At 39.5% G+C, this 16,305-nt stretch overlaps 1 protein-coding gene across 2 annotated transcripts; it reads left to right on the forward strand.

Moving 5' to 3' along the window:
• The first annotated feature begins 9 nt into the window (after nucleotides 1-9).
• On the forward strand, nucleotides 10-12,945 carry LOC128167646 (nucleosome-remodeling factor subunit BPTF-like). 2 transcript variants are annotated; one of them, XM_052833479.1, is made up of 23 exons: nucleotides 10-1,145; nucleotides 1,312-1,432; nucleotides 1,572-1,693; nucleotides 1,843-2,048; nucleotides 2,510-2,712; nucleotides 2,813-3,377; nucleotides 3,480-3,680; nucleotides 4,038-4,421; nucleotides 4,529-4,674; nucleotides 4,790-6,638; nucleotides 6,820-6,958; nucleotides 7,050-7,387; nucleotides 7,488-7,685; nucleotides 7,793-7,885; nucleotides 8,012-8,104; nucleotides 8,219-9,007; nucleotides 9,126-9,342; nucleotides 9,721-9,946; nucleotides 11,133-11,392; nucleotides 11,478-11,651; nucleotides 11,838-12,033; nucleotides 12,308-12,392; nucleotides 12,490-12,945. In XM_052833479.1, exons 1-23 carry the CDS (start codon nucleotides 163-165, stop codon nucleotides 12,678-12,680), a joined length of 7,779 nt encoding a protein of 2,592 aa, XP_052689439.1. In that variant the 5' UTR covers nucleotides 10-162; the 3' UTR covers nucleotides 12,681-12,945. The 2 variants fall into 2 exon arrangements, with proteins under 2 accessions (XP_052689439.1, XP_052689440.1); XM_052833480.1 differs by having other exon boundaries at nucleotides 9,721-9,841.
• Nucleotides 12,946-16,305: the final 3,360 nt, after the last annotated feature.

Genomic DNA, 16,305 nt, shown 5'->3' on the forward strand with positions numbered 1-16,305 from the left:
CCATTGCGCGGATCACGTGACCAAATTTGTGAAAATGGCGGCTACCCAAAATTTTCAACATGGATTCAAATATGCCATACACCGTGTCCAGTCATAACACAGAAATGAAACCAGCGTAAGAAGCGTTCTCGGGGGTCTCTAAAGTGAAAGAACTGGGTCAAAATGTCGGGTAGAGGTAGGCGAGCAAGGGGCCGGCCTCCAAAAACCCCTTTGCCGACAAACAGAACCAATTTTTTGAGAAAACCGAAAGCCTACCAAGCACGAAGTGAAGCATCAAGTAATCCAAGCTCTAGATGTAGTACACCAATCAGTATACCAGGGACTCCAACAAGAGGTAGAGGGAGATCAAGAGATGCGGCCCAAAGAGGTAGAAATTTTATGAACAACCTGTTTGATGAAGACGACGCTTCTAGATCTAGCGTGGACCCCGAAGAAAAAGGCAGCGATGTTGCGGACGATATCGAGCCGTTAGAAGACGATTCTGACAGTGTTTATGAAGATTCTGACTCAGATTTCAGCGACGATAGCTACAGTACACAAAGTTCAACAGGGAAAAGGAAATTGTTATTTTTTCGTAGACCAAAAACACCAGAATTACTAGATGACAAAGATATACCTCAGTTAGACTTACCAAGTAGTTCAAGTGATTTACTCATACCCACTGAGTCCTTGATGATGTGCTTGGGTGTGTACGAAGTCATTAGACATTTTAGAGTCATATTAAGGCTATCACCATTCACTTTTGAAGATTTCTGTGCAGCTCTTCTGAGTGATGAAGTTTCTACATTGTTGATTGAAACACACATGACTCTATTGAGGTCATTGTTAAGAGAGGAAGATGGCAATAATACAACTTTTGGCCCAACTGATCTCAAGGACAGCATTAATGTTTCTTTATATTTCATTGACTCCATGACTTGGCCTGAGTTAGTTCGAAGTTATTTAGACAGTGACCGTTTAACAGAAAACAAAGAAGCACTCCAAATCTTGGATAAAAGTACAGAGTATCCATTTGTGTCATTTTTAGAACGATTAAAAGTGTTGAAAGTGTTGACAGACTTGTTTCTCTCAACAAATAGTGTTAGAGAAGAAATTATGAATGAAGGCAACATCCATTATGATGACCATTGTAGAGCATGCCATAAGTAAGTATTGGTTAAATATAAGTCATCATTTTACGAGGTGACTCTGGCAATTTGTTGTGAGATACGTGCAATGGTTCTGATATCTCTAAGACTCTAATGTATAATTTGTATATAGTTTTTCACTTTGTGCCTGACTCCTAGTATAGGATTGATTGGTCAATTTAAGGTTGGGAGACTTGCTTTGTTGTGAAACTTGCTCTGCGGTCTATCATCTTGCCTGTGTGGAGCCTCCAATGGAAGAGGTTCCAGAAGAAGATTGGGTCTGTACAATATGCAAGGCCCACAAGGTAAGTGTTAATGATTACTATCACATTTTGTTAATCTGTAAATTGACATGGCTGCTGAAATATTGATTTATAATTAAGATTTTGAATCTAAGTGATAAGTCTGATTAAATATTGAAGGCTTAAACATTTTTGTTTTCAGGTAAAGGGTGTGACAGACTGTGCTTCTGAGGCAGAGAAAAGTGGCTTGCTGTGTAGACAGGAACCTATTGGGTTTGACAGACACAGAAGGAAATACTGGTTCTTATGCAGGAGAATTGTTGTGTATGACCTTATGCTAACAACATACATGTATACACCAAAGGCTAATTATGACAAGTTTTTATTTTGCTCTACATATTTTATTATCAGTAAAGAATCATTCTTTTGGGAGATGGTTTTGATTGACAAGATCATGGTTTGTTTAATTTCAGGGAGAGCGAGACTGAAGCATGGTACTACAGTACACAACCTCAGTTTGAAGAGCTGCTGGAAGTTTTGGACAAAAATAACTATGAAAGAGATCTTTACCAAACTCTGTTAGAATTCAAGGAGGATATCTTGAAACACATGTCTATAACAGAGGAGTTGACAAATAGCCACAAGGGAAACAGAAAATCGGCCTTAGAGATTGAAATAGGTTTGTCAATGAACTGTAGTACATTGTCATGGTATACGACATACACTGCATTTTGCTTTTGTCGTTGTTGTCCCCCTTAGAATATACAAACAAAAAAACACATTAATTTACTTTAAAAAAATCTATTATCTCTAAAGTTATCACGGATTTGTTAAAAAATTGTTTACATTCAATGAACTGATGACCCCCAGATCTCACTGTTGTATATTAAAACAAAACAAATAGTAAAAATATTTTCTTATGCCTTAAAAAAGTGAACAGGTTAAATGATTGACTTAAAGTGTTTAATTTATGTTTTAAAATAATGAAGCAAAAAATTTTAATGTTGCTCAGCATCCCATATTTGTTAATTTGAAGATTCATAGATAGTATTCTTTTAAATAATTTGTTTTTAAAAATCAATATTTTGCATTTCATGATAATCATGATTTAAGCCAAGTATTTGGGGTTTTTTTTTTTAGCTCAGTTAAAGAAGACTCAAACAGAAAGAGTATTGAAGAAAGCGAAGGAAGAAGAGGAGAGGAAAGCTAAGGAGATTGAAGAGGCAAAACAGAGGGAAGAGGAGAAGATGGAGAAGGAAGTTATTCTTCTTGATGGCCCAGAGATGAATGGAGATATCAATGAAAACTCCAATTCTAAACAGCCTGGACTTGATTCCTCAGTGGTATGATTTGTTTTATGCTTATGACAAACTGGTGTAGGACTTGACTATATCATGTTGATATATTTGTTATATTGTTTTTGTTTCTGTTTTGATGTGTCAGGTGGAAGAAGTGATAATATCAGAGGAGAATACTGTAATTGCAACAACCAGTGAAGTGACTTCCTCGCAATCAATAATGAGTGAGGCCAAGAAAATGGAGACCTCCGTACAGCAGGTGGTGGAAACGGTAACCACGACTACCATCAAGACTATTTCCAGCACTAAAGTAACAAACAGCGAGGAAGGCATGGAAACAGAATCAGGCGATCAGTCACTCAAACCAGAGGATGAAATCGTGCTTCAGGAGAAAAATGGGCAAGATCCTACTTCAGAACTGAAATCCTTTGAGATTAAGAAATTAGACAAGACTCCAGATGGTGTAAAGTCTACTATAATGAATGTGCAATCTGTGTGTCCGAACGTGAAACCCACTGTGCTTAAGGTGACAGAGGATAGTCCTCAGAAATCCCCGCAGACACGGACAGTGCTGATAGTGAACCGTGACGGAAATCGTGTGACACTGGCTGTCAGTAAACAACCTATCACAACAACTCAAGGCTCCGAGGGCATCGACACTGTAGTTACCCAGAATTCCACAGAAAACACCACAGTGGTCTCTTCCTCTGGTAAAACATCAAATAGCTTCTTACACTGTCTATTACATTATTGTTTGGAGTTTTATTCAGTATTTTTGTTCATTGTACATTGATAATTTTTTATTTTTGTAGATGCTCGAAGAATTGTGACTCGGTCTAAGACTGGTTCCCTCACTCCTAAACAGTTCACTGACTCAGTCACGTCCACTACGGCCTCTGTCAAGACCAGGTCATCTGATGACGTCCTTGTAATCAACAAAGATGGAGACATTACCAGAGTTACCCGCAGCAAAAGTGCCTTAATGATGCAGCAGTCTGTGTACTATAAGCTTGGTAGGATGCTAACTCGCCACTAATCAAAATAAATGACCATTTTAAGGAAAATTAATCCTTTGTTTCTCAGACCAAAATATTTATGACAGACAAAGATTCACCTATTAGACAAAATGATTGGTTACAGACAAGGATCTTTTTACATGTACATGAATATTTATTCGAAAAGGGGAATAACTCAATTTCTTCATTTTGGTATTGCAATATTGGACATAATGCAGCAATGCCTGAGCAACTAAACATCAAATATTTTGGTATTTTTGTTATAAAGAGATTTTAAAATGCTTACAAAAGGGAAAAAACTATGGTAAAATTTACAATTGTGCAGACTGAAAGTTTTGGGTGGATGATTTACAGGGATGGAGAATAACTTCAAGACATATCAGAATCAGTACTCCAGTAACCAGCTGGCTCTGAACAAACACCAGCACAACGAGGAGCGGGACAAGCGACGGTACCTCTCCCACAAGTTTAGCCTGACACAGCTGAGCGAATTCAAGTGGAACGGGGCGGTGGTGGGGAGGAAGAACCTGGTCACCAACACTCTGATGATGACCCTCACACAACTGGAGAACAACATTCCCACTGCCTTCCTTCATCCGCACTGGCCACTGCACCGCCAGAACTGGAACAATGCTGTACAGCTGTGTAGATCTCCCTCCGACTTTGGCCTTGCTTTGTCTATACTGGAGGCTTGTCTTAAACCTGTTATATTTAACCCTGTGTGGACAGAAGCTTTAGGTTGGCGCTCTCAGACTTTGGTTTAGTTTTCGACGTGTTTCTTTTGCTTTACATATGAATGCAGCAGTTTGAGAAAGAATTGTCACTATCTGTATGATTTTTTGTAGGTCACTCAAAACTGATGAAAATTACCTCACTGGACAGAGAAGAGATGAAGAAAAGAGAGAAGGAGATGAAGAAGAGAAAAGATGAGGAGGAAGAAAGCCGTGGCCCACTAATCTGGATAAAGTACACTCTGGGCCTCAAACACCAGGTAGAAGAAAAAGCATAGATATTTAAATTCATCTGAAGTTTGCTAGCAATTAACAGCATTCATTTAGTAGCTATAAAAATTTATAGTTACATGTATACCTTTGTGTGATTCCTAGGTGTGGAAGCAGAGAGGGGAAGAGTACAGGGTGACCGGGGGTCAGGGCTGGCTGTGGCTATCTAAAACCAGGAGGGGTAACCATGTGTCCCAAGACAGCGTGGGTCTCAGGAACGTGGCTCGTAAGTTACGGGCTCGTAAACGCAAAGCTGAGGAGGAACAAGATGAAAACCAAGATGCAAAAGTGGAAGAAACTGCTGTGAAAAAAATTAAAGAAGAAAATCCAGATACTGAAGGAACCCAAGCAGAGAAAATGGATACTGATGAGAAACCTGTTGAGGCCCATGCAGAGGATAGTGGAAATCATAAAATGGAGGTAGACGAAGAAAAATGTGAAAAAGGTGAAAATCAGGGTACCATAAAAACTGAACAGGTTGTTACCATTGATGTGGAGAATTCAAGCCCTGTAAAAAATGTTAAGGTAGCAAATGATGAGAAAACCGGCAAACCTGCCAGAGACTCTCCTCTAACATCTGCTTATAAAGATTCCAGCTTACCTCCAAAAGCTGATGTAGATCTGATTAATGTTTCTAAAGGTATGAATGAACGAACATACTACCAGAAAGTCACTAAACCCTATGCAAAACTAGATTCTCTCTTGGTAAAGCGGTTAAAGCAAGAAGAAATTGAGATTAAGCAGAGACAAGCTTTACAACAGCAGATAAACTGGAAGTTAAAATCTCAAATCAAATCAGAATCAGCTCCACTCTCAAAAAGCATAAAACAGGAAGAAGTCAAAACAGAAGAAAGCAAACCATTCACTGATACCACTCCGTCAGAGGAAACTCCAGACCTCCCGTCACACCCTTGCTACTCCTACCTGTGTCGGAGTGAGGAGGGATCCTGCTACTCGTGTCTCTGCATGCAGAAGCAGTCTCAGGATGAAGCCATGCTAAACCTGGCTGGTAACAATCAACAGAACAGCTCAGATGCCGAGATGGATGAGGAGGAGGAAGAAGATGATGAAGAGGAAGAAGATGTTGATGTGGAAGGAGATGGAAAGCTTTCTCCTCAAAAGACCGCTCAGGTCAAAGACGAAAAAGTGGACATAAAGAAGGAGGTGGAGGAGCAGGATATGGAGACCTCCGAAGCTGATCAGAAATCCATTAAACCAGAACCCGAAGCCAAGTCAGTTATCCCAAAACCTACAGGCAGCACAGTCAGCACAGAGGTGGTGACGAAGGTGACCACAAGTGGTAGTAGTGCTGTTGTTCAGATGTTGGCTCAGAAGTCAGGAGCTAAGACAAATCAAATGACTCAAGCACAGATGGCGTTAAGACAAGCCATTGATAAGATGAGTGTAGAGGAACTCAGGAGTAAGATGCCTCCTATCAGAACAAGTAAAGAACCAATCAAGTTGGTCAAATTTGCCAAACTCGGTCAAAGAATACCAGCTAAAAAGAAAGCCACTTTGCCATCTTGTCACAAGTTTTTGACACCCAGTGGAAAGAAAACTTTGTTCGCTTTAGAAAAATTTGAGTTGAGGAAATTGTCTCGTAAAGGAGGCAAATGTGAAACCAAGGCTTTTAATTATAATTGTAAAATGAATAATGTGAACTGGATTTATCCCTGTCCTAGGCCTGTGTTTAAAACTGCCTGGAGATACAGGACTCAGACTTGTAGATCATATGGGGCGGTAGGTAGTCAACTGAGGATTTTGTGGGCGTGTCTGCGCTGGGATGATCTGGCAGTCAAGCCTCCAGCTGGTGGTACCAACACAATCTCAACAGAAACGGAAATCACAACTAAGGAACTGCTGAAACGAAGAGATGTCGGCCCTCACAATCTACGATCAGAATTCTTGGTCAGGAAAATAGTTGTACCTCTTGGAGTACCTTCTCAACCAAAAGGTAAAAATTAAGCCAAAGAAATTTGCTTTGTTGTTCATTTTTTTTTCCATGACATATTTGAACACACTGAATCATTTATAAATGTGCATTGCAGTTTGTGTTATACATTTATGATATACCAGTGTAAGGTATATTCTGATCTTAATATGATCTATAATATTACACTTTGTATCTATTTTAGAGAAGTACACACCCCAGAGACTTGGTTTAAGAGAAAGGAAAAGGGCAGACTCCCCTAAGCAAACAGAGCCAAGTGTCACAGAAGAATGGACACCAGAGGAAGAACTGGAACTCTGGGAAATCAAACAGTTTGGGGAAAAGTAAGTCAAGAAAAGATGCCATCCTATTGATTTAAGGAAAGTGTTTTTAGCTACCATACTTAAATACGTAAAATCTGATCATGAATTTAAGGTTAGCAAGACAAAGGGCTGCCATTCAAGAGAAGTCTGGCTCAGAGACTACCACAATCCAACAGACTACATCTGTCAATGCGGCGCAGCTCAAGGCCCAGCTAGAGCAGCAGCTGAAGCAGCAGAGACTGGCCCTGCAGCAGAAGCGACTGCTGGAGGCACAGGGCAAGATCGTAACAATGGCCACCACAGCTCCCTCTCTTATCTCGGCCACCCTCAACAGTGCTGCAGGGGGGACCGTCATCAAAACCCTGGGTGGCACGGTTGGAAGCAGTTTACTTACAGGGGGTACCAGTATTTTAAAGACAGTTCAACCAAAGACTCTGTCTGCATTGACTGGTGAGTTTCTGGAGCCATTGTACTTGTGTTAGTCAATAAGCTTGAAAAATCGATGTTTCGATGGTTTTGTTCTCTAAATCAAATTTAATTTAATTTATAGGTGTAGCAACAACCAGTGGGGGCACTCCAATAAGACCTGTGGTCAAGGTTCAGCTGCCCATGAGAACCAATTTACAAACTTCCTCAGGTGTTACACTGGCCCCCAAACCAGGGTCTATAGTTGTAACTACAGCCCAACCATCAGCTGTCACTAGACTGATTGTCCCGATCTCCAAACCCCAGCTTACACCAACCAAAGGTCAGTCAGCATCACTTCATGTTAAAATCAAAGGAGTACTAATACACAGAATGTGTAGAGAAACACCTCTATTACATGTCTATAAACTTATTGAATTTTGTTTGTAGTGAACGTGATTGGGAATCCAGCATTACAGACAACTCCCACTAGAGTGATTGTTCCCTCATCAATCCAAACACCATCTCCTGCAGTTCCAAAAGGTTAAGATAGTGTTTTATGCATATAATGTGTGTATCACATTGTTTGGTTAAATGACTGTGCAGGCAGTATAGGTTGTTAGTAAAAATATGAATTCCATAAATTGTGAATGTTTTAATATTTTTTAGTACAAATTCGTCCTACAAGCTCTCCAGGAACCCAAAACCTGCAGATAATTCAGGGACCCTCTGGCCAACTACAAGTCCGGGGCTTATTGCAGGGTATGTTGTTTTCTTGCACAGATTCTAGACTATTACAATTGGCCTAAGAATAGAAATGCAAAATGTTTTGAATTTGGAGTTATTTGTATTATATCCTTTTCATTGTACATATAGGTCAGCAGATTATTCGCCTTCCTGATGGCAGACTTCAGCTTTTGACCTTGCCACAATCTGGCACCACAACACAAGTGGCCAGTGCCAGCGTTACCTCCACCCCACAAACTAGTCTGGCCTCTACGCTGGTCCCTCCCCGGGGGCAGCTTGCAATTCGCCCTACCTCATCCGTTTTAGTCAGCACTAGTACAGGGCTGTCAGCTCTGGCTGGTTCCACACCCACTCGCATTATAGTGCCTTCCCAGGCTCTCTCTTCGGGAGGCACCCTGCAGATTGGAAACTCCACCATCCAGACCAAACAAATACTGGCGCAGTCTCTGGCCAACTTGGGTAACGTTACCTCTGTCGACGGAACGGCCACTGTAGTAAGACCAGCCACCACTACTGTTCAAGCTGCTGAGACCCCCAAACTAGCAGCCAGTCTGTCTACCACACCAGTTTCTGTGTCTGGAACTAATATGGCAGCCACTCTTTTGTCACCCCTCAAACTTGCATCTGGCACGCGCCCTATTTTAGTATCATCAGTACCTACATTACCGAAACAGACTTCTTCCATCAGTATAGCTCCACCATCCACTGTATTGTTACCTGTCAAAATGTCTACTGCTATAGCTGGAATGACTAGTACACCTCATCTAGTGGCACCTGCTACTCAGACCGTTCAGCAGCAAGTTGTACTACAGAGTCCACCCCAGACCATTGTCTCCACCCCACGTACTACAGTGGCTCCTACTACCCCAGCGGCATCCTCCACAAAGTATGCTGTGACACCCCAAGTTGTGCAGCAAGGTTAGTTAAGTGTTCTTGATTAGTTTGCAAATTTCAAAAGACTGAAAATAAAATTGGTACTGTATGTGTATATATATGTTTGTGGAAAAGTCTCCTAATGTTCCCCTCATCTTTGCAGTTGTTCGACAAGCACTAATGCAGAATCAGACCCCTGAAATTCAGGCCAAGTTGCTGGCTATGCAACGTATGATGCAGAACCCTTCAGCAACCTTAACCCCTCCTACCCAGCCCGTGATTGAGAAACCACAGGTTGTGGTCACCCCCACGCCCTCTATACCGCAGCCTGATCCTGCGGCAAAGCCAATGACCCAGGAACAGAGGGAGGAGCGAATGAGGTATCTTAATAGTTGTATGCTGTCAAAAGTATAGATGTACAGTACTAAAATTTATGCAACATACCAGAGTAATTATGAAAATCTAATGTAATGTACTGTATGGACTTGGCTTATATATGTACTTAGAATTGCAGCTTATTCGTTGTTTCTATGTTTAAAAGAGAAAAGTACAGGTGGAAGAAATTTTTGTTTGTTGCAGATGTTCATTTTAAAAGTTTATAATAAAAATTTAAGAATTTATCCATAAGAAATCAAAAGGAGTTACTTGTATCCAGTAGAAGAACATAGTATATTAATTTCAATTAGGCCATTATCTAGGTTTTCATCAGTTTTGTGAGGTTTACAGGCACTTTGTTAACAGATCTGTGTGTTTTACAGGAGAGCTGTGTGTGGGGCGGTCCTAAAGTCCATCGTGGAGAAGATCGAGAAGAAAGAAAAGGAAGAAGTCCGCAAAGTGAAAAAACAGGAGCTGGAGGAGGAAAAGCAGAAGCGATTAATGGTAGCCAAACTTCACGGCACTTTGTACAAACACAAGGAGGCTCTCAAGAGGGAAATTCTTAAGAAACGTTCATTAATGGAGAAAAATCTGCAGCAAGAGATCCAGGTGCTAACATTACTGGATATCGGGCTCCGTATTAGAGCATGTTTACATTTTTGGGTTTACACTTCTTTGGTTCAATTAGACGCTGTAGCCTCATTGTCCTTGTGATGTCTTCATGTGTTTTATTTCATTTAATTATTGCATGTTTATCATGGCTGCTTTTGTGACATTGCATACTTTTTTTGCCATATACTATTGATGCTACATGAACAGTGAAATTGCTTTTATCAGACAGTAAAGTATACTGTAAGTGCAAGGCTTTAGATATACTGTGGAATCATTATATTTCGTGGTGACTCAATTTTTGTGGGTATCCCTCTCCACTAATTTATGTCCTCCACGAAAACAAGTTTTGTAAGAGTTATTTTTCTTACTTAACTGAAACCAACAAAGCCACGAAATTACATCCCCACAAGCAAAAAGCCAAAAATCCACGAAAATTGACCTCCACGAATTTAGATGATTCCACAGTACATTGTTATATATCCACATCCATCAAGTATGATTCCCTCTATTGTTTTTGGAAATTGATTGTAATACATAGTGCTGTAGAAACTGGCAGGACTGAAATCTACATGTCCCATTTATCAACGTTTAAACCTTCATCGACCAAAGAAAAATAACGGACTGCTCAAAATAATCATGATGATGTCAGACTCAAGTTCCCATTAAAGACAACCTGGCTATTTTTTTTTATTTAACGTACTGATGTACATTTACAATATTTAAGTCAATTTTAATTACTCCTTATGTTCAATTCATTAATTTGTTTAAAGAAAGATGTATGGGTAAATATAAACAATAAAATGGTTTCTTTGATAATTCATGCTGGTTATGAAGGTAGCAATCATTGCAGGAAAAAAAATACATTATTTTTCTACAATGTTGCCACCTGCATGAATCACCAAAGAAAACATTTTATTGTTTAAATGCATCTTGTGGTTGAGACTGTTTATTTACATTCTGTGTCACAAATGCAGCCATTTGAATTTTGTGTTATTTACATTTATATTAACTATATATGCACAAGAAATTCATTTGTAAAGCTTTGCAAGCATTGATAGGTTTTGAATTGAACCTTAAGCAATTTTTGTTAAAGATACACATAAAAAATCATATTTTTTTATTTACTCTGTAAATCTGTGTATGTGTTATTAAGAGACATTTCATGACTGACATTCTGTTCCAGTTTGAAGTTGCTGAGCAGTTGAAGAAACGTCAGGGTCATACTCCCAAGAGATTTGAACAAGGGTCCCGACAGTCCAATTCTGCAATCCTAACGGTTCAACAACACATTGCAAGCGGCAACAAGAAACCCATAATACCAGCCGAGCAAGTCATCAAGCCCAAACGCAAGAAGCAGAAAATCATATCAACGGGGGCAAACAAGGCTTTGAACCCCAAATCCAGACTTTACTGTGTGTGCAAGCAGCCCTATGATGATACTAAGTAAGTAAACATTCCTGATTCAATGTAAAATTTGTAGTTTAAAATCTAGAATGAAAGGAATTGATGGCCTATTTTTATTTTGCAGGTTTTACATTGGCTGTGATTTATGTTCCAATTGGTTCCATGGCAGCTGTGTCGATATATCAGAGGATATGGCAAAGAGAATTGACTCTTACGTGTGTGATGAGTGCAAGAGACAGAGGGAGACTGCCACAGAGGAACTGTACTGTCTGTGCAAGACTCCTTATGATGATACTCAGTGAGTCCTGGTTTTTAGTTCATGTTAATTACAACATTTATGATGTGACATTGACTAAGTGACATTGACTAATTAGTGCATATTCTTAATTAATTTTACTAGTATAGATGTTATTAGTTTTACAGGTTTTCTTGATATTAAAAGCAGAGAATGAGGAATAATATGGTGATTACATTCTATGTACAGGTTTTACATTGGCTGTGACCGGTGCCAGGACTGGTTCCACGGTCGGTGTGTGGGCGTATCCCAGGTCGAGGCCAATCACATGGATGTCTATATTTGTCCAAATTGTGAGAAAAAGGAGGAGGTCGACCCAATTAGCCAGAAAATCCTGCAGGAGAAGGACTATGAAAATGTCCGCAGACTTGTGAAATCCATGCAGGTGTGTTGGAGTAATCTGGGGTACATTTCAGAGAAAATCTTTTGTAGCGTAGTACTGTTTGTATTCTTGGGGGTCAATTTTCAGGGATCTGCTTGTACATACATAAGTAAATTAGATGGGTGTATTAATTTGTTGATGAAGGATACAAAGGATATCCAGAAAAAATTTGCCACCACTAATTTTAATAATTCTTCAGTATATCTACATAATTAACTATAATTGTTGAAAATTTATTTGAAAATTGCTATTCATATGGTGTTCTTATTTTTTGCAGTCACACAAGATGGCCTGGCCATTTTTAGAGCCAGTGGACCGCAGTGAGGTTCCTGATTATTATGCAGTTATTAAAGATCCTATGGGTAAATGCATTGTTTATTCAGTATTTATTCCACTTAATAAATTAGATTCTAGCACATTGTATAACTAATAAAATGCAATTCCTTTTATCACCCACAGATCTTCAGACTTTGGAGAGTAATGTGATTGAGAGGAAGTATCTCCGGCTCTGTGACTTTGTGAAGGATGTGACGAAGGTGTTTGACAATTGTCGGCTGTACAATCCTGCTGATACTCCATTTTATCAGTGTGCCGAAGTTCTGGAAACATTTTTCGTCCAGAGACTAAAGACTCTAAAAGAGAGAATATGAAACCATTATCTTCATGCAATCCATTTTGTTAGCAATCTGTCATAATCATATTCTCTGTGTACATTGTACATAAATTCATATTCTGTGTGTACATTGTACATACATGTTAGGACTGTGGTGAACAGAATCGTGGAAGCAGCTCATTTTCTAAATTATTGTCATGATGTTAAAATCTTCAAAATCTAGTTTTACGATTATTGGGTAGAACAAATTTTTTATGTGTATCATTCTATACATTTTCTCTAGAATAAATTATAGAACATTGGTCTGAGAACTTTTCTTTAATTTTGAATCGATAGATAAAAGGCACACAAATCCTGGAAATAGAAATTAGGATAACCTGTGGCATTGTTAAAGTTGTTAAAGACAAAAGAGCTTGTTATGATGATTTTATCATGTACAAGCAAATATTTGATTCATCAAATTATTAACTACAAAATCTACACTGGACAAACATTATTAGAGTGAAGGATATACCAATACCACATGTTTAATATTAAGAAAGACCTGCTAAAAATTTAAATTAAGCTGTTTAAATATCTATGCTTAATGGAAGTATTATGAATCGACAGCCACATTATGGATGTAAATTTAAAAGGCATCTGGTAGTTATTGAAGACTTGATGTGCAACCTCTGGAAAACATGGTCACATACCATAAGAAATGTGGAGCGCTAGCTCAGTGGTCACAGGTGTTGGGTCATTAACCCAAAGGTCACTGGTTTGTGGTCACTTTATGTTTTATGTTTTGTTGTTAAACACTTTACTTTATCTGCTCTGTGTCAGTCCACCCGGCACTTGCAGTGGGAACTAGCTTATGCTAAGGGTTAAGCTGCAATGGACTGATGTTCCATCAACGGAGAGTCGGTGACTCATCTGCATAGCATAGCACCCATAATCCAAAGATAAGTACCAGCCTTGTGCGCCTTATGGCTCGGAGGAGAATTTGGGGATTTAATCAAATAGCTGATATATGCATATGTATGCATCCTTAGGTGCAATGATTCAGAAAGAGAAGCTATGAGACCTTATCCTGTAACTTAAACCTGCCTAAAAAATTCTGCATCTTGTTCTGACAAGTGCAATAAATCCCTTCTACACCCACTAAATGTAGGAAGTCCAAGAAATACCTGGTACACCCACTTCATGTAGGGAGATATACACCCACAACATGTACGGAGAAATACAAACACTACATGTAGGGAGATATACACCCACAACATGTAGGGAGAAATACACCCACTACATGTAGGAAGCAATACACCCACTATATGTAGGGAAAATATTCCCACTACATAAAGGTAGGAATACAAACACTACATGTAGGGAGATAACACCCACTTCTTGTAGTGAGAAATACACCCACTACATGTAGGAAGCAATACAACCACTACATGTAGGGAGATATACACCCACTACATGAAGGGAGATATACACCCACAACATGTAGGGAGATATACACCCACTACATGTAGGGGAAAAACTCCCACAACATGTAGGGAGAAATACACCCACTACATGAAAGGAAAAATACACCTACAACATGTAGGGAGAAATACACCCACTACATGTAAGGAGAAATACACCTACTACCTGTAGGAAGAAATACACCCACTTCATGTAGGGAGAAATACACCCATTACATGTAGGGAGAAATACACCCACTACATGTAGGGAGAAATACACCCACTACAGGTAGGGAGAAATACACCCACTACATGTAGGGAGAATACATCCACTACATTTAGGGAGAAATACACCCACTACATGTAGGGAGAAATACACCCACTACAGGAAGGGAGAAATACACCCACTACATGTAAGGAGATATACACCCACTACATGTAGGCAGAAATACACCCACTAGAGGTAAGGAGAAATACACCCACTACATGTTGGGAGAAATACACCCACTACATATAGGGAGAAATACAACCTCTTCATGTAGGGAGAAATACACCCACTACATGTAGGGAGAGATACACCCACTACATGTAGGAACAAATACACCCACTACATGTAGGGAGAAATACACCCACTACATGTAGGGAGAAATACACCCACTACAGGTAGGGAGAAATACACCCACTTCATGTAAGGAGATATACACCCACTACATGTAGGGAGAAATACACCCACTACATGTAGGGAGAAATACACCTACTACCTGTAGGGAGAAATACACCCACTACATGTAGGGAGAAATACACCCACTACATGTAGGGAGAGATACACCCACTTCATGTAGGGAGAAATACACCCACTACAGGTTGGGAGAAATACATCGACTACAATTAGGGAGAAATACAAACACTACATGTAGGGAGATATACACCCACAACATGTAGGGAGAAATACACATGTCCCACTACATGTAGAGAGAAATACACCCACTGCATGTAGGAAGATAAACACCCACTACATAGAGGTAAAAAACACCCACTACATGTAGGGAGATATACACCTACTACATGTCATGAGAAGTAAACCCACTACATGTAGGAAGAAATACATCCACTACATGTAGGGAGATAAACACCCACTACATGTACAGAAAATACTATCAATACATATAGGGAGAAATACACCCACTACATTTAGGGAGAAATACACCTACTACATGAAAGGAGAAATATATCTGCTACATTTATGGAGAAATACACCAAGTACATGTAGAGAAAATACTCCAACTTCATATGAGGAGAAAAATACAACTACCAACTACAAGTAGGAAGATATACACCCACTACATATAGGAAGAAATATGACGGCTTCATGTAGGGAGAAATACACCCCCTACATGTAGGGAGAAATACACCCACTGCATGTTAGGAAAATACTCTCACTTCATTTAGGGAAAAATACACCCACTACATGTGGGGAGAAATACACTCACTACATTTAGGGAGAAATACACCCACTGCATTAAGGGAGATATAAACTCACTATATGTAGGGAAAATTCACCCACTACATGTAGGGAGAAATACACCCACTACATGTAGGGAAATACTCCCACTAGATATAGGGAAAAATACACCATATACATGTAGGAAGAAATACACCTGCTACACGTAGGGAGAACCCATGGCCATTACATTTAGGGAGAAATACACCCCCTACATGTAGGGAGAAATACACCCACTAAATGAAGGGAAAATACACCAACTACATGTAGGAAGATATACACCCACTACATATAGGAAGAAATATGATGGCTTCATGTAGGGAGAAATACACCCACTAAATGAAGGGAAAATACACCCACTACATGTAAGGGAGAAATACACCCACTTAATGAAGGGAAAATACACCCACTACATGTAGGGAGATATACACCCACTGCATGTTAGGAAAATACTCTCACTTCATTTAGGGAAAAATACACCCACTACATGTAGGGAGAAATACACTCACTACATTTAGGGAGAAATACACCCACTGCATTAAGGGAGATATAAACTCACTATATGTAGGGAAAATTCACCCACTACATGTAGGGAGAAATACACCCACTACATGTAGGGAAATACTCCCACTAGATATGGGGAAAATACACCATATACATGTAGGAAGAAATACACCTGCTACACGTAGGGAGAACCCATGGCCATTACATTTAGGGAG

This window comes from Crassostrea angulata, chromosome 10 (assembly GCF_025612915.1).
Source record: "Crassostrea angulata isolate pt1a10 chromosome 10, ASM2561291v2, whole genome shotgun sequence".
NCBI lineage: Eukaryota > Metazoa > Mollusca > Bivalvia > Ostreida > Ostreidae > Magallana > Magallana angulata.

Bases quoted from the DNA above. Each gene is read 5' to 3' on its own strand.
- LOC128167646 (XM_052833479.1), top strand. From the start codon at position 163: ATGTCGGGTAGAGGTAGGCGAGCAAGGGGCCGGCCTCCAAAAACCCCT. The intron at 1,694-1,842 runs GTATGACCTTAT...GTTTAATTTCAG, and splicing joins TTATGCAGGAGAATTGTTGT to GGAGAGCGAGACTGAAGCAT. The intron at 3,681-4,037 runs GTAGGATGCTAA...GATGATTTACAG, and splicing joins GTCTGTGTACTATAAGCTTG to GGATGGAGAATAACTTCAAG.